Source organism: Bubalus bubalis, chromosome 5 (genome assembly GCF_019923935.1).
Source record: "Bubalus bubalis isolate 160015118507 breed Murrah chromosome 5, NDDB_SH_1, whole genome shotgun sequence".
In the NCBI taxonomy this organism is placed as follows: Eukaryota; Metazoa; Chordata; class Mammalia; order Artiodactyla; family Bovidae; genus Bubalus; species Bubalus bubalis.
Genome location: NC_059161.1, coordinates 126,560,142 through 126,579,040, shown reverse-complemented (window position 1 = coordinate 126,579,040; position 18,899 = coordinate 126,560,142). Strand labels below are relative to the sequence as shown.

The 18,899-nt window shown below is 43.2% G+C and overlaps 1 protein-coding gene across 2 annotated transcripts in view; it reads right to left on the bottom strand.

Moving 5' to 3' along the window:
* Positions 1-17,447, bottom strand: part of KDM2A (lysine demethylase 2A) — a 93,114-nt gene extending 75,667 nt beyond the window's left edge. The window contains exons 1-2 of one of the 2 annotated variants that reach the window (XM_006072688.4): positions 16,654-17,447; positions 15,299-15,422 (exon numbers count right to left, since the gene is read on the bottom strand). In XM_006072688.4, the coding sequence (XP_006072750.1) occupies positions 15,299-15,340 (42 nt within the window). In that variant the 5' untranslated portion in view covers positions 15,341-15,422; positions 16,654-17,447. Of the gene's footprint in view, positions 1-10,018; positions 10,038-15,298; positions 15,423-16,653 lie in introns of those variants that run through there. The other variant, XM_044943760.2, reaches the window with a different exon arrangement.
* Positions 17,448-18,899: the final 1,452 nt, after the last annotated feature.

Sequence of the window (18,899 nt, the reverse complement as noted above, 5' to 3'; positions counted from 1 at the left end):
AGCCCAGAATCTCTGATAGGGTTCTTTACAGAAGAGACCCAAAAAATAATCGATTATTTAAATATGCTACTGTAGACATAAAGACTAACAGATTAGTCACTCAGGCACATCTGACTCTGCGACCCCATGGGCTGTAATCCATCAGGCTCCTCTGTCCATGGAATACTCCAGGCAAGAATATTGGAGTGGGTGGCCATTCCCTTCTCCAGGGGATCTTCCCAACCCAGGGATCAAACCCAGGTCTCCTGCACTGCCAGCAGATTCTTTACCACTTGAGCCACCAGGGAAGAAGCCCAAGGACTAATACAAACATACCAAAATTACATTCTTACCTTTGCAAAAAACCATGGTATTCTCTTTCAATGAGTGACACACCCGACAACTGGGAATAAGAACAAGCCAAGAACTCAGGAGTCGTCTTCCTCTCCAAGGGCATCTAATAGGATCATCAAGTTCCACCAACTCTGTCCTAAAACTATCTTGACTCAGTCACTTCTCCATGTCCCTTCTTGGTACCAAGGCTTGGTTATCACTTCTAAGCTATTATAGTAAATTCTTATCTGATTTACTTTCCACTGCAATTCCTCCCTCACTAGTCTATCCACCACGACACCCTCCCAGGCAGTCTTTCTAAAGCAGATACCATCAAGTATTCCCATGTTTCTAGTTTCTGTCAGGTCTCCTCACTGCCTATTGCAGTACAAACAACTTAACGGGATTCAGACTCTTCTGATCTCAGATCCTCTCCAGTCTGCGTCTACTAGCTAACACTGAAGTACTAGCAATGCTGTAGTGCTGTTTCCTATTTCTATGCCTATCAACATGCTGGTTCCTCTGCTTGGAATTTCCTTCCTCATCCTCTGGCTTCTTGAACAACCTTAATGTCCCAATATCCAGTTAGTTTACCTCCACTTTTAAGACTTTCTTTCCTCAGTCATACCCTCCTTTCTCGTCTCTTTACTTTATACCTCCTAAATTTCATTTATCACAGCAGAGCACAATTCCGTGTCCTCCTGACTACGAGGACAGGATACAGATACTAGTTTCTGTATCCCCAACACATGCGTTAAACATCAGCAGTACACCCAACAATGTTTGCTGAACAAATAAATAAATGAGCAAAAGACCAAAAAGAACAAAACTTCTGAACCTATGACAATTCTTACAGTTTTGGTAACCACACTAAGAAGCAGTTAAATAGGTAGAAAAGATTTAGAGAACGGCAATTACAAAAAGTAAAGAAAGAAAGAAAGAAAAAAAAAAGCAACTTCCATGTAAGGAAAGATGAAAGAAAACAAGCTTCTTCAATTTACAGAGTATGAGATGGGTAATAACTACAGGTAAAGTTACTATGTATAAAATAAATAAGCAACAAAGATATATTGTACAGCACAGGGAAATACAGCCATTGTTTTGTAATAAACTTAAATGGAGTATAATCTATAAAAATATTGACTCTCACACACACAAAAAGCACAAAAGATAAATGGAACAAACATGATATTGTTTACTAAATCCTGGAAGTGTGCAACCAGGCATACTAAAAGGAGTTCTTTTTAGGAACTCTTATTTAATTTAACAGTGAGTAAATTTAAACTCAAGGCAGTAAGCCAAAACAACAATGGTGGAAGTGGACCACATGGAAAAGCACTTAGCATAGTGCCAAGCACAAAATATGCATCTGACATATGCTATTATTATGGTTTCCAATAGTAAAGTGTGTAACTCCCTCTATAGGAAGCAAATGAGAATCAACAATAATCAGTACCTTTCAGTCCACAGCAACAACTCACTGCAGGTAACACAACATCTATTACTATTACAGAGGCAAACATCTATTACTAAGAGAGCTCCTTGTTACAGGAAGTAGATACAGTCCCTCAGCATCCACATGGATTTCATTTTAGGAATTCCGCTTACCCTCTACCCCTGCCACTGGAAACCAAATTCCACAGATACTCAAGCTCCTTACAAAATCGTGTAGTATTTGCATATAATCTATGCACATCCTCCCATGTACTTTGAACCACCTCTAGATTACCTATTACAACACTATACAAATGATTATAAATATGATGTAAATGCTACGTTAAGCAGGTGCCAGCATAGCAAATTCAAGTTTTGCTTTTTAAAACTTTCAATTCCCCCCCTGGATATTTTCAATTCATGGTTGGTTGAATCCATGTATGCAGGCTGCGGGAACACAGTGGGCTGACTGTATGTGTATCTACTACTGCACAAAAAGCACCTTCACTTTCTGATACTTCTTACTCTGCCGTACCACCCATTAGAGTCCACCTAAGAGATGCCAGTACTGTATCTTTCCCTCCTTTTAACCACTCTTTTAAGGAGAATCTTCCACTGATAAGAAAACATGTATGTATGCTAGATGCATATACACAGATATAAGCACATATACGTACTCATTCTTTGTTTTGGGCAAGCACCCGTCTTCAAATACTTCTCAATCTACTGCCTCTGATTCAAAAACCTCACTATCTAGCTACCAGTTTAGAAAAACGTCCTCAAAGTCAACTGGTAGGAAACACATATGATGAAAAGTTTTAAAAATAACTTTAAGTTCACCAGGCTCCCCCATCCCTGGGATTCTCTAGGCAAGAACACTGGAGTAGGTTGCCATTTCCTTCTCCAAAATTAAGGTAATTAACTCTAATTTCTTTTTGAATGAAGAGAAAAAAAGACTGCTAAAATAACTCTTGCACTTCTCTTTACCATCTATCAGAATCACTTGGCAGACTTGTCGAAACAAGTCTGGGTCCATTCCAGTTTCTGATTCATTTAAGTTTGGGTTTAGGACCTGGGAATCTGCATTTCTAATAATCTCCCAGAATGGTCATCTGGGTCACACTTTGAAAATACCCGCTTTAAACTATTTGAAATGAGAAAGACCTTGCAGGTGAATAAAATAAAGCTGAGATAACTGATACAGACTTCCTGATGACCAAGCTAAGGTTTTTTAATTGTTAGCATTCAGTTATTATGTTATATAAGCTTTATGTACTCTCAAGGATGTGCACGACACATTTCTGCTCGTTTCAATAGACATCTAATCATATCTTGGAGATTCATGTATATAAGTTATGTTTATATTAAGTTATGTCTCCTATGTGTGCAAAAATATTGTCTAAAAAAATGAATATACCTTAATTTCAAAATATTGCTAAAAACAATGCTAACCATCATTTGACAATGGAGAGTTGTTATAAATCTTTAATCTGTAAAAACTGTAGCATTTGCAAAATGCAATAAAATGAAGAAGAAATCCAGGCAGTCTTTAGCAACTGATTAAATACGGAGAGTAACAGAGAAAGGAGTAACAGTTGATAATGTCATTAACAAAAAATGCAGTGGTCTCTTCCATCTTAAAACATAACAAACATTCAAGAGAACATCCTCTGGACCCTACACTTGTAGCTAATGACTTGCTCCCCTTCTCTCTTCACAACCAAACTTCTCCAAACTTCTCTTCATTCACTCACTGTCTGTTTCATCTCACATCTATTTTGAAGAATGTCTTTTGCCCTCAAATGCCAGCGAAACTCCTGTTTTAAAGTCTCCAGGAACCTCTATGTTGCCAAATCCAACAGAAATCTCAGTCTTCAGTATACTCAGCCTCTAAGGAGCAACCACTTCAGCTTACCATTCCCTCCTCTTTGAAACACTATCAGTGTGAAGAATAGAAACTGGAGTCAGACAAACCTGAATTCAAAAACCAACTTCTCCGGTGGCTACTCAGTGGTCTTGAGCAAATTATATAGTCCCTTCTTGGGTCATTTCCCTGATCTATAAAATAGAGATAATAAAAGCACCTACTTCATACATTTGCAAGCATTAAATGAGTAAAAATACACTAATGCTTAGAACAGTGCCTGATAATCACAGGGCACCACTACTTTTGATTTTCCTCATATCGCTCTGGTCCCTCTTTCTCTCCCTCTTTGCAAGTCAGTCCCAGTCTGAAGTGAAGTGAAAGTGAAAATTGCTTAGTCTTGTCCAACATTTTGCGACTCCATGGACTATACAGTCCATGAAATTCTCCAGGCCAGAATACTGGAGTGGGTAGCCTTTCCCTTCTTCAAAGGATCTTCCCAACCCAGGGATCAAACCCAGGTCTCCCGCATTGCAGGCGGATTCTTTACCAGCTGAGCCAGGAGGGAAGTTCATGTGTGAACTACCACACATGTGCCAATGAGACCCTGCTATATGCTAATAAGCTCTTCCTAAAGCCCAGAATGGGCCTTTCTTTGTGGCTCAGATGGTGAAAAATCTGTCTGCAATGCAGGAGACCTGGGTTCAATCCCTGGGTGGGGAAGATCCCCTGAAGAAGGAAATGGCAAGCCATTCCAGTATCCTTGCCTGGAAAATCCCATGGAATGAGAGCTTGGCAGGCTACATATAGTCCATGGGGTCGCAAAGAGTCAGACACGAGCAACTAACACTAACTAAAGCCTAGAACCATAGTCAGTTACCTGCTCAACGGTTCTACCATGATGTCTCACGGATACTTCACCCTTAACCTATCCAAACTTACTCAAAACTGAATGTAAGCTCTTCCCTTCTATCTCCAAACCTGCTCTTCTTTCAGAGTGACTTGTATCTATCTCAGTAAAAGGACTCCAGCACAAACCATTCACACGAGAAAAACTTGGGGAGTATATGCTTGTATATACCCATTAACCTTGCCCTTCATACAACCAATGAACCAAAGTCCTTTGACTCTATTTCCTAAATGTTTGTGAAGACCTCTATAACTCCACTGTCAGCTTCTCAAGCATACTAGCATTTTATCTTATCTGAACTGTTTTCATTCCAATCCCAAAGAAAGGCAATGCCAAAGAATGTTCAAACTACCGCACAATTGCACTCATCTCACACACTAGCAAAGTAATGCCCAAAATTCTCCAAGTCAGGCTTCAACAGTAAGTGAACCGTGAACTTCCAGATGCTCAAGCTGGGTTTAGAAAAGGCAGAGGAACCAGAGATCAAATTGCCAATATCCGCTGGATCATCGAAAAAGCAACAGAGTTCCAGAAAAACATCTACTTCTGCTTTATTGACTATGCCAAAGCCTTTGACCGTGTGGATCACAACAAACTGTGGAAAATTCTTCAAGAGATGGGGAATACCAGACCACCTGACCTGCCTCCTGAGAAATCTGTATGCAGGTCAAGAAGCAACAATTAGAACTGGACATGGAAAAACTGACTGGTTCCAAATTGGGAAAGGAGTATGTCAAGACTGTATACTGTCATTCTGCTTATTTAATTTATATGCAGAGTACATCATGAGAAATGCTGGGCTAGCTGAAGCACAAGCTGGAGTCAAGATGGCCCGGAAACATATCAATAACCTCAGATATGCAGATGACACTACCCTTATGGCAGAAAGTAAAGAAGAACTAAAGAGCCTCTTGATGAAAGTGAAAGAGGAGAGTGAAAAAGTGGATGGTTGGATGGCATCACTGACTCGATGGACATGAGTTTGGGTAAGCTCCGGGAGTTGGTGATGGACAGGGAGGCTGGTGTGCTGCAGTCCGTGGGGTCGCAAAGAGTCAGACACGTCTGAGTGGCTGAACCGAACCACAGTAGCTTCCATCGGTCTCACCAAATCCATTCTTGTCTCTCCCCATCCTTTTTCTACACAGCAGCTACTGATACTAGTCTACTGATACTAGCATGTTACACTCCTCTGCTGAACTTCTGTATTCCCACTGCATTCACAATAAAGCCCTACTTGACCGATAACCTTGTCGAGATTTTAATTGTCTCCACCAATCACTTCTCTCCAGTTACACTGTTCTTTCTGGTTTTATTCAGTTGGTAGGTTCCTCAAACATGTCAGATTCCTTTTAGAGGGGGGCAGAGTGGGGGGCTTTGCTTATGATAATCACTTCTCCCTTTTGCCTGGTTACCTCATGGTCACCCTTCAGGTGTCGGGTTTAAAGGCTTTCTCAAGAAAAGGTGTTCTCTAATGCCTGCTGACACTCCTGAAGCTTAGATTACATCATCCTATTATACACCTTCAGTGCATCCTCTATTTATCTTTACAGTCCTTTGTGTAACTGTAACTAACATTACTAGCATTAAGTATTTAATATCTGACTTCCCTAACACTGTAATCTTGTGACAGAGGGGCCATGCCTCTCTGGCTCATCACTGTATCCCAAGTGCTCTGCCTGGTGTGTGACATGTGGTTAAGTGCTTCAAACATTTTCTAATTCCTACCTCTGGGCTTTGCATTAACTGGTCCGTCAGCCTAGAGCTCTGCTGACCCAGATCTGGTCACTCAAGCCCTTGAACTTCACAAGACTGGCTCTGCATCACTCAGGTCTCAGTTACAAAACACCCTCTTCTCAGGGAGCCTTTTCCAATGACCCAAGCTCAAGGAGTGATCCCCACACTACAAGTATTTCATCCCCCCTCTTAATTTCTTCAAAATATCCAGCACTACCTGAAACTATAGTTATTTGGAAGTTCTAAAAAAGCAAGGCCCAAGTTAAGTGCCTGATACAGATTAAGCATTCAGCAAGCATTTAAGTGAATGAATCTCCTGAATGAGAAAAGATGACTTGGAGAACATCCTAAATAGCAAAACATTCACAAGCTCTACTCCAACGAAGTTGAAGAAGAGGCTGTATATCTCAGACTGCCTACTATGAATCCTGGCTCTTTCCCTACTTAACTGTATGCATGCTTAGTCGCTCAGTAGTCTCCGACTCTCTGCGACCCCATGGGCTGTGGCCTGCCAGGTTCCTCTGTCCACAGGATTCTTTAGGCCACAGGATTCTTTAGGCAAGAATACTGTAGTGGGTTGCCATTCCCTTCTCCAGGATCTTTCTGACCCAGGGATTGAACCCGGGTCTCCTGTACTGCAGGCGGATTCTTTACTGTCTGAGCCATTGGCTCAGCTTACTTAGCTTTATAACCTCTGGTAAGCTACTTAACTGCACTATGCCTCAGTTTCCAAACCAGAAAATGGGAATCATAGAACCTACTTCAAGGGGTTGCTGAAAATTAAATTAGTTAATATATGTAAAATGCCAGTACTAAGCACACAATACACACTCAATTAATGTGTACTAGATAACTATCTCTCAGACAGGACTTTCTCCCTCTGTTTCAAATATACAAGGTAACTTTTCCTTTATCTCATCCACCCAAAAAGCGCCCCTTTGGGTTTTTTTTTTCTTTTGCACATTGTGCAACTCCAATGGCATCTTTCACAAAATTTAAGAAATGTGAATGATAACCTCTGGAATTGTGTAACAAGGTAGCACCATCCCCATTTCCTAGCAACTCCCAGCATTGTGATTTTCAAAAAAGTAAGATGACCAAAAGTCAAAAAATAGAAACGTACTTTGGAAATGATTAAAATACTATAAAACAAGCACTATATTTACAAATCTACATTCTCTCGAAGTTACTGTCAAAAAAAAAGGAAGGGCTGGCTAGATGATACAAAAGAGTTTTGACACAAAAGCATTTGTAACTTCTGTGATCCAGGGATATAAGGAAATGAATAAGGTTGGGGCTACCTTAAATTCACACTGAGGGCCACAACCAGTTCATCAGATTGTTTCTCAGGAAGGGCCATGGGTTTTTCAGCCACAGGGTAATAAACAATATTTCAATATTTGCTCGTGTTAATACCACATCTTTTATCTTTTTTTTCTATTCTTCAAAGAGAGTGTCAAAATATTTATTGTAACTTTATTATTGATCTCAAGACACTGAGTATTTACTTTGGTTACCCACATTAGTTGATCTTAGAATAAATAAGTGATGTGAAAGTCGCTCAGTCATGTCCAATTCTTTGTGATCCCACGGGCTGTAGCCTGTCAGGCTCCTCTGTCCATGGAATTCTCCAGGTAAGAATACTAGAGTGGGTAGCCATTCCCTTCTCCAGGGGAATCTTCCTAACCCAGGTCTCCCACATTGCAAGGTGGATTCTTTACCATCTGAGCCACCAGGGAATAAGTTAAAAGTAGTAATAAAGAAATCTGCAACTGGGTTGAGGACTTGTCATGACCATGAAGCTACTTCTGTGAAAATCCAACAACAAAAAAACCATTTCATGCTTATTTGGGCAAAGCCCTAAAAAACGCAATCTGAGATGATTTCAAGATGTTCCGCGTTGGACTTAAACCTCTAAGATTAACAGAAAATATTCAGGATGGAGACCCAGAACCCACTGACTGAATCTCTCCCTTTAAATCTGAATTTTCAAACTCCCACTATTAACACTGGATAATTCTCTGTTGTAGGAAATGTTAAATGGAATGTTTTAACAGCATCTGTAGTCTCTACTCACTAAAATACCAGCAGTACACCCCTAGTCTGACAATCAAAAATGTCTCCAGATATTGCCAAATGTCCCCATTGACAGGGCAAAAATCACCCTGAGCTGAGAATCTCTGCTTTAAATAAATCTGTTCCAACTGTCTAAAATATCCACCAATATTCTCACCACCCTCTTTTAAAAACCCTCCCACTGATCTTCCTGATAATCGAGATCATCCCAGAGTCCACCTTAATTCGTCTTTGCCTCCAGAATCCTCAGAATTCACTTAGCAGTACAACTCCCTCAATAACAGGTCAGTTCTCTTGTTTAAAACTAGAGTTGGTAATGCAGTTTGTACGAAGACTCTGGGCTCATGATCCCCAGTCAAGCATTCTTTTCCATCAAAATACACTGCCATCCATCAGACAGCAAGTTTTGTCAGTCCTTCATTGCCCAAGTGTCTTGCTTCTATCCTTCCTTTTCATTTCTACTATCTACACCCAAGAGTGGTGGTTCTGAAACTTCTGCATGCATCGAAACCACCTGGCTTGTTAAAAACACAGGTCGCTGGGCCCCAACCCCAGAGTTTCTGATCCAGCAAGAATGAGGCAGGGTCCAAAAATAAGCATTTCTAAGCAGCTCCCAGATTTGCAGATAAGGTCTACCTTGTTGGTAAAGGAACCACAGTTTGAGAACCACTGCACTTGAGTACAGGTACCTATCACCTCAGTTCAGTTCAGTTCAGTCGCTCAGTCATGTCTGACTCTTTGCAACCCCATGAATCGCAGCACGCCAGGCCTCCCTGTCCATCACCAACTCCCGGAGTTCACTCAAACTCATGTCCATCGAGGCAGTGATGGCATCCAGCCATCTCATCCTCTGTCGTCCCCTTCTCCTCCTGCCCCCAATCCCTCCCAGCATCAAAGTCTTTTCCAATGAGTCAACTCTTCACATGAGGTGGCCAACGTACTGGAGTTTCAGCTTTAGCATCATTCCTTCCAAAGAACACCCAGGGCTGATCTCCTTTAGAATGGACTGGTTGGATCTCCTTGCAGTCCAAGGGTCTCTCAAGAGTCTTCTCCAACACCACAGTTCAAAAGCATCAATTCTTCAGCACTCAGCTTTCTTCACAGTCCAACTCTCACATCCATACGTGACCACAGGAAAAACCATAGCCTTGACTAGACGGACCTTTGTTGACAAAGTAATGTCTCTGCTTTTCAATATGCTATCTAGGTTGGTCATAACTTTTCTTCCAAGGACTAAGCGTCTTTTAATTTCATGGCTGCAGTCACCATCTGCAGTGATTTTGGAGCCCAAAAAAATAAAGTCTGACACTGTTTCCACTGTTTCCCCATCTATTTCCCATGAAGTGATGGGACCAGATGCCATGATCTTCTCAAGAGGTAATCTATTTTAATCTTCTTTCAGACACCTTCCTGACATAAAACTACAAAAATATTACTCCTAAAATACCACTCTGATCAAATTAGTGTACAATTAAAAACAAACCATAACTTTAGTGGCTCTCTACTTTTCATACCAGGCTTTCATAATTGTTTAAAATGTGTTCCCTACATTATCAACACTACCTCCCAAAACAAATCTTCTACTTCCTATTAACTTAACAACTTATCAGACCCCCCACTCCACAGTAAGACTTGTGCTATCTTTACCTTCTGCAAGGCCACCCTCTTCCCTCCTCCTCTCTACCTACCTGAAGGAGGCCTTCACCACTGTATCTGTCAAAACCACTGGTTTGGTCACTATCTGTTGCCTTTTATCTTTATGCTTTAAGTTTTTACCAAGTACTCACAGATAGAGAAAACCCCCAAGAACCTAAAATTTAAAACAGAAAACAATGATATGAGTGACATGCATAAATAAAAGGCTTGACATATATGCAAACTACACAAATATTGCTGTTTTAGTAGACCAAGTGCAATAAGTTCAGAATTGACAAAAAATGAAAGAGCACACTAACTTTTAAAAGACATGATCATATTTTGGCTGTCAAGTATTTGTAGCCATCTCATTTAGGATGTTAAGTAGTTATATTAACTACTTAAAAGAAATTGCAAAAGTAGCCTCAAAAAAAGATAAACTACTCAGTTTACAACTTCCTACCACAGGAGTACCTATTTGTTTTCTGTTTGAAATACAATGCAGGAGAGATGATAAGGAATGAAAGGAGAAACAGGGTTCAAGGTCAAGCTCCACCCCTTATCAACTTTGTGATCCTGGTCAAGTCAAGGCAGCTCCATAGGCCTCTAGTCCCATAATAAAAACATTAAGGTTTAAAATTATACCATCTACCTTACAGGGTTGTTTTGAGGATTAAACAGGGTAATGTGTTTGAAAGAACATGGCCTAGTACCTAACACATGATAAATGTTTACTGAATTTTAACCTCTGTTTGCACAATGCAAAAACACAGTATTATCCCAAAAGTGAGACCAAGAGAGCAAATTAATAAAACTTGACTAAGGACGTCCATTCCCCAAGAGGAAAAATAAAGAGAGACATAAAATAAGTGTTATGTCCCTCTGCATGGTATATACCAAATGTATTCATTCCCCAACTTAATAGTCAAAACCAAGACTTGAGATTAACACAACCATCACTTTCAACTTCACAACCGTAAGCCTGTCTTAAAAGTCAGCAAAAACCTTAACATAGAAGGTTTAACAGGATTTGAGGAAGAACTTAAAATTCAGACAGCTTTTACAGTTAACTAATATTTTCTTATTTTAGTGGCCTAAATACTATAATTGTGTTCATGTGGTATGTGTGCTGAACGTTTTTCATTTGTTAGAGCTTAGGCATTCTGGTTCTTATGTATACACTACAGAACCCAAAACCCCAACAGTGTGTTCATCCCTGTACACCAAACTCTCCTCCATTCTTGATCTATTCCTAGCAGTCAAGAAAACTCATAGAAAAGAAAAGTATTTATGAGGGGTTTCCACAATATCAACAAATACTTATTGAGCATTTTCTATATATTGCAGATTGAGAGTACTTTCTTTTCCCTTTTTAAGGCTACTTTATTAAGCACTTTCTATGTGTCAGGCACTATTCAAAGCATCTAGTAGATACCACAAACAAAAACAAAGTCCCAAATCTCAAGGAGCTTATACTCTAATGGAGATATATGCACAAACAAACAAGTATGATAGTGCTGAGTGCTCAGCAAAATAAGACAAGTAACAGGGCTTAAATACATCCCTCATTCTGTATTTGGGTCCCCAAAATACAGGTTACTGTGGAAGACTGATGCTTAAGTATAAAAAATTAGCTCCCTCATCATCTGCATGTTGAATACCAAAAACAGGCAATAAGATTTTCCTATATTACTAGGAAAGAGACTGCGAAAATGTACTCTTTCACCAATACAGACTGACAGTTAAGTCTAATGGAATAATCATAAATAAGCAAAGTCATCAATTTAGACCATGCTATAATTTTTTTAATTGTTAAGCTATGGAAAAAAATGGCTTAAAATTAGGTTTTTGTGTTGCCTGGTCTATTCCTGGCCAGAAAAACCTTACAGAGGGTACATTCAAAGTGGGACTGTTTGTAAAAGGGTGAATCTGTTCATTCATTGCTCCTGAATCGGGGGATACAATTTTAAGGATAACCCAAAGAAAGGTGAGAACATTATAAGGGCTTGGGGCCCTCAGTTTACTGCAACAGATAAATGATTCAGCTACTTCAGAGAGAATCATATATAAGGCACATTAACAGGATTGAACATCCAATAGTGTAATAACATCCTTTAGAAAATCTCTTAATTTCATCATCAAGATTGACAAGCAAGCTGAACTCGCAAGTAAATCAGCATCTCTCCCTTCAGATAACAGTACTAGCTTAAGTCAAGAGAAAAAAGTATTCAGAAACATGAAAGAGAAAAAAGTGTAACTTCTTTTACCCTGAAGCATACTGTCTGAAGTATACTGTCTTCGCTTTCTTTTTACGCTAATTTAGTCATTCATTTGTTTCTACAATTGCCTTTGGCAGGGGCTAGTGAATTTTTTCCATACCAAATGTAACTACACTTTACTCATTTACTTTAAGGCACATTATTTTGCCCTTGACTTTCTATGCAATAGCAAGAACTACTCAGAATTGGTGTGACTTCAAAAACCTAAAAGATCATCAACTACAACTGCTAAGGATTTAACTAATATTTTAGACTAAGAAACTCTAAAATACTATGTAGAACATTCCCTGTAAATGAACACTTAAATATACATAGCTGTGACAAGCATTCAAAACTGCTCCAACACTTTGGCTCCTGAAACCAAATTAAGGAAGAAAAGTTCCATAATTAGTACCTGACAATGTTTCTCAGTAAGGTCCTACATCCAAATTACTAGAAATACAGAAATAAATCATCTTTACCTCAGGACAACCAAATAACCACCCATCACCAAAACTGAAAGTTCTATTCCTCTCACTGTAATACCTCCTTAGGGATGCCAACTTGCCATGGAGAGTATGTGGCTTTCTTCTAGAAATCTATACACAAAACTACTAATATTTTCATTAAAAACAAAATATTTTCATTAAAAACATACATACCATCTTCAAAAGTGTAATTCTCCTCCACAAACACTAGTTTGACAAAAGAAAAGCCCATTTTTAAAAACCATTTCTGATTTTTTAAAAGATGACTTGTCACAAAGATGATATAAACATCATAATTTATCTCACCAAATCCAAGTCAGTTAAAAGCATTAAAGAGGATCTATTCAATCATGAATAATACACATTCTTATTAGTAAGGATACAACTTTTTTTTTTTTAAGATACGTGAAAGGTTCTCAATATAAAGAAGTCTTGTTCCAACATGAGTCTGGACTCAGACTGTTAATACTGGTACTATTTTCTTCCCAAGAAGCTATTTTGAAGATATGTCACAGAGGGACTACCATTTAGATTCTGTCCTCTAAAACAATATGGAAGTAAAAGCCGGTTAACACCATAATCAATATACTAGGTGATTCAATTCAATTTGACAAACATATAGCATAAAACCAAACTTTAATCATAAAGCCAAGTTAGTATACCTGTCATTTATTCTCTTTCAAACTTTATGTTCCATGGCCAGTAACTGCAAAGCAAAACTAAAGTCTATACTCTGACCTACCGTAAAGAGACACAGTGCTATAACTACTATAAAAATTAGCCTTTATGTCTTGTTAGTCTTAAAATTCCTCAAATAACTAACTTAATACAGAATGCTGTAATGTAAGTGTTTGACACAGAGCCATTAAGAGCTCAGTAGGCACACTGCCATTCAAATAAGCCACCAATATCATATCAAAAGTTACGTTATGGAAGGGATTTACACTTCAGATATAATTTTGTCATGTAATTTTAAAAAGGAAAACAAACATCAGTCACTCTAAACTCCAAGATTATTACCCAAAATTATAAGGTTCTCCCAAAATTTGTGCTTTATCCTCTTACACAACACTTTTACAAAATCACAAACCAGAAGGAAAAATATGCTAAAGAAAGGTTAAGGTGTGCAACAGGTAGCAATCATTTTACAATTAAAAAAAAAAACAAAAACAAACTTACCAGGACAAAAATCACACTTACCACTACCTTTCTACCTTGTTAAAAAATGTGAAAACTTGTTTTGAACGACTAAATCCCAAAGATCTCTTATTTACAAAACAGCTCAGCAATCCTACCAGCTGACATGATAAAAACGAATTTCAAATAGCAGTTATCTAACTGGTAAAGAGTTTTGCAGCATCTTCTTTCTTTTTCCAAAGAAAAATCGAACTCACGAAATGTCAAAACAAAAAATAAATCCTAAATGTACAAAATTCCACTAATGATATACTTTATTTATAGAAGTTGGAGATAAAGAATTATAATCTCAACACAGATTGGGAGACAAGAAGTAAACCTCTGAAATAAGGTTTACCAGAACATTATTGCCTACTGGACATATTAATACTTGCCAACATACACCACACCTTTTCAACAGTCACATTAAGGGGGTGGGGGGGTGGGGTGGGAAAAACAGCCTATTCTCAAAGAGTCTGGAGATCAACAGAAAAAGCTTTAGAGAATCATTCTTTTTTCCTCCAAATTCAGTCTAATATGCAGAGCCAAGTAAAACCAGCATAAATTCCTTTAGTTAATCTTCTAAGTCTTTCAGTTCACCAAATTTACATAATACAGACAGTTCTGTGGCTTTCCTCATTCCCCACTCTACAAACATAAATTCAAAATTCTGAAATGAATATATGGTGAGTATTAATAAAGCTCTCTTTGACAAAGAAAAACAAAAATCAAATTCTTTTAACTCCAGCAGGGAAACCCTGAGAGGAAAACAGGCCTAAAGGACAAAGTATCCACATGCAGACACAAGTCAATTCCCTCCAGATCATTACTAAGTAGAAATTTATTTCCATAAGAGAGGTCATATACATCCCTCCCAAAATACAAAATACAGAACTTTATCAGCATCCAGTATTCTACCTTCTCTCAATCAATACCCTTCAACACTATCAATGTTGATTTGTGTTTAAAAAAAAAAAACAAACAAACCTTAGTTCTACTCCCCAGCTCAAAGCCACAGATCTTGGTACACCATAATCTAAGAAAAAAATTATACAGAACTATCCTTTCTCAAATAGCTTTGCTCCTAAAATTTACATTCTAATCTAAATCAATTAGATTACAATTTCAGTATTTTGAAATTAGGAATCCTTGTCACGCTGTAATTCACAAAATCGTCTGATTTACAATCGTTTTGGCAGAAGGCTCCCTATACATTCATTTCCAAATAGGATGACTATTATGGCTGTAACTACTTGGCCTAAAACCCACATGAGATATTATCTTCCCTCCTCCTCTGGGGCAGAGAAAAGCCACCTGAAAAGTTTTAATCACAGTATGTTCACAAATGGAAACAAAATAGTTATTCTGCTTCAAAACTGAAGGAAAAAAAAAAAGGCAAGTAAATACTAACCAATCTCTGGCTGTAACGAATCCTTTCTTCTTCGGGTTCCATCTCTCACTCTTCTGTTGAAATTACAGAAAGAAACCACTCCAGGGCTGCCTTCCTCTTCCTCCTTAGGAACCAGATTGCAACACTAAAGAATAATGATAGGAGCAGAGATGAGAACTCATCCTCGAACTCAAGCTTTTTTCCCTTGGAATGAAGTATTTACGATATGTGTAAGTTTAAAGTTTTCCTAAGAAACCGGGTTCCTCTTCATCAGTTTGGGAACTCTCAGCTTTGGGGCAAGTGGTGCCAAACCAAGATCAACAATCACATTACAACTGTCTGAGGCCTATAGGCAAAAGATGGTTTCAGTTCCTTACAGTCGGGCTACACCACTTGTTTCTCCCCACAGGATTACCATAGGCAAGGCTCCCCTTCACGGCAACATTAGCAAAAAAAAAAAAAAAAAAAAGCCGCAGCGGGGGGGGGGGGGGGGTGGGGCGGGGGCGGGTAGGACTTTTCTCTCCTGGAGCCGACCAGGTAAAGCAGACACTGAACGAATCCAGATCCTAACCAAAATAGTTCTTTCACCCGTAATTAGAAACTAGAGAAAAGGACAGACTAATACATAAAGAGAACAAGAAATGAGGATTGAAATGAAGCCTCCAAAACCATTTCCTATACACCTCTAGTAAAATCCGTACACAATCGTCGCCGTCCTTCCTAAACTCCCCGGATCTTTTCATTTCCAAACCAACCCTCCACCCCAACACAAGACGCGTACAACTCTGAAACAAATTCAAGAGAGTTGCAAATCAGGAACAAAAACTGATCAGATCTTTCTGTTTAAAGTAATAAGATATTTTACTTAAACATATAAGTCAAATTCATCTCTTCCAAGTATTAAAGACCGGTTTGCGCGACGGTCGATTCCTAATACCAAGGTTTTTCTTTTTCCTAAATAATTCTCAGGGATAATGGCTTCCACAGAGAATGCAGATTTTTTTTCGTTTTGTAACTACATTATGGCCACGTTAAGTGCATCCTTTCAAAACTGCTACGAGACCCGAGGACCCGAGGACACAGTTTGCAATAGCAGTTCGTGGCAGAGCCCTCCTGGAGGAAGCCGTCGCCCCAAGTCGGGAGGCAAACCGTGTTTGCACCCCCTGGACGAGGACAGCCCGGGCTTGGGAACAGTCAGGGCCAGAGAAGAAAAAAATGGCAAATCTCGCCGGGTTCCCCCCGGGAAAGGCGTTTCAATGGTTCATTCACCCATCAGAAAAAGAAATAGAAACTTTACATTAAGTCTTTAGATAACACAACGAACCAAAACTTCCAAAGGGGGAGGGGGGATAAACGATAGGAGGGGGAAATCTCACCGGGGATTTTGCTCGTGAGTTCTTGTCCAAGTGAGAAGTGAAAGATTCCAAAAACTGAGAGGAAAAATTAAATCCCAGACGTCGTCTTCGGTTTTTTTCCGTGGATCAATCCAGTATCCAGAGGGTCAGAGCGACCCGGAAAAGAGAGGAAACAGTTGCTTAGTCAAACCTCCTCTTCTGGCTTTGGAAATCGGGAGTCGGAGGCGTCACGAGAGGGGAGCGCGACCCCTCGGCGCCGAGCCCGGGGCGCCCCCGCCTCCCCCGAGCGAGCGGTCAGCAGCCCGAGCGCAAGCCCCGGACCAGCCCCGGCCGCGGGGAGCGCCCTCTTCGCCGTGCCCTCGGCGAGCAGCCGCTCGGCCGCCTCCAGAGCCCGGGAGCGACGGCCGATCAGCTGAGACCGGCCGACCCGAGGCTGCCCGCGCCGCCCCGGCCCCCCGGAACGCGGGCCCCGGCCCCGGGGGGCGGAGAGGGCGGGAGCGGCGCGGCGCGCCGGGCTGGGGGCCCCGGGTCCCCTCGCGTCTCCCCCTCAGCCCGAGCTCCGCGCTGCGGGACGAGCCCCCGGCTACTCCCCAGTCGCAGAGGAAGGATTCCGGGGGATGGGCCCCCTTGGCGTTGCCCCTCCTCCCGGAGCGCCCCCTGCCCAGGATAGACAGAGCGGCGACAGGCCCAGCCGCTGGGAAGGTGCTCTGCGAGCCGCAGCCGCCGCCGCCGCCGCCGCTGCCGGGGAGGGGTGTTGTTTCCCTCACACAGGAGGAGCCGCTGGAGCAGCCGCCGCCATTTTGAACCCGTCAGACTCTCACATACACACAGCTCCTCCGCGGCGCACTGCGCAGGCGCCGCCTCCCCACCCCTGCTTCAGCTCGCCTCTTCAGCCCCCACCCCCCTTCAAGCCTCTCTCCGCTCCTTACCGCTCTCCGGGGTGCACGTGAACGCGCACGCGTCACTCCCCTCTAACGCGGACACTTTGCCGGCGCGCGCACGCGCGGATGCGTCGGCCTCGAATCGCCCGCGCCCCGCGACGCCGACGCGGCTCCCCGCCCCGCCTCGCGTCAGCCCGCCCGCCCTCCCGCCGGCCCACCGCCCCCGCTCCCCGTCGGCCTTCTTCCAGGGCTCCGGCTCGGCCCGCTGCTCGCGCCTGCGCGCAGGCCACGGATCCGCCTCCGCGCGCGCCCTGCCCCCCACACGCCCTCGCTCGAACACACACTTCGACTCTGTGACCCCGCCCCTCACCGGCCAGCTGCGCCGGGGGCCCTCCCCCACCTCGCCTGGGAGGGTGGTGACCCCCGACCCCCCACAAAGCACAACACCCCCCCAAACAGTGGGGAGAAGCGCCCCGGTCCCCTTCAACCGCCCTCTGCCCCAGTCAGCCCGTCACAGTCACACAACCTGAGGGCCGGGCGGCCTGGGCGAGGGCAGCCGTTGCCCGCCTCAAAGCGGGGGTCTCCCGGGGTCAGGCCTCTGGGCCGGGTCGGCCAGACTGCCCAGGGCGAGGGGGCGCAGGGAAGGGGCGCCTTCCCGCCGGCTGCCCTCCCCTCGCGCGCCCGCCGCTGGGCCGAGGCCGGCCTGCCCGCCATCCCCGGGCAGGCCCTTGGCGCCCCCGCCGCGGGGCCCGTCCGCCCTCGGCTCGGGGGGCTGCTTGGTGCAGCAGCCCGGCCCCGCCTCACCCACTCCTCGCCGCTCCAAAGGGGCAGGAAACGGGAGTAGCATGTCTGTCCTGGGCTCGGCTCCCCTGGGGGGAGCTCCGGGCGCTTGACAAGGGCGTCCACAGGTACCAGGCTCGGGAATGGTCGCCGCGACGGCCCGGGGGCGTTGGCGGCCGGCGCGCCCACCGCGGGCCCGAGGCGCCCGGGGAGGTGGCCCTGGAAGCCCCCGCTCCTCGGCCACGCTCAGGTTTCCGCAGCGCCCGTGCCCCCGGCGGCCCGGGTGGGACGTGACCCCGCCCCCGGCGAGTCGGGGCGCCCCCCATGGAGGGGTGTGCGAGCCGTCCTCGGCCCCCGGGCCGACCCCGCCGCCCCGGGCCGCGGCGGGCGCGGGAGGCCCGGCCGGGAAGATGTCGTCTCTCGGTGCGCGCAGCTTCACGCGAGGGTCAGCGACGGGGCAGCGGCCGCCGAGCCGTGCCAGCCCTGCCCACGAACGGGCTCCCGCGGCTCGACAGCTGCCCGACGGGCTTGCAGGCTGGGGACGTCGTCGGAGCCCGGCCGGAGGTATCTGAGCAACGCCATGCGAGCAGCCCAACCGCGATCAGG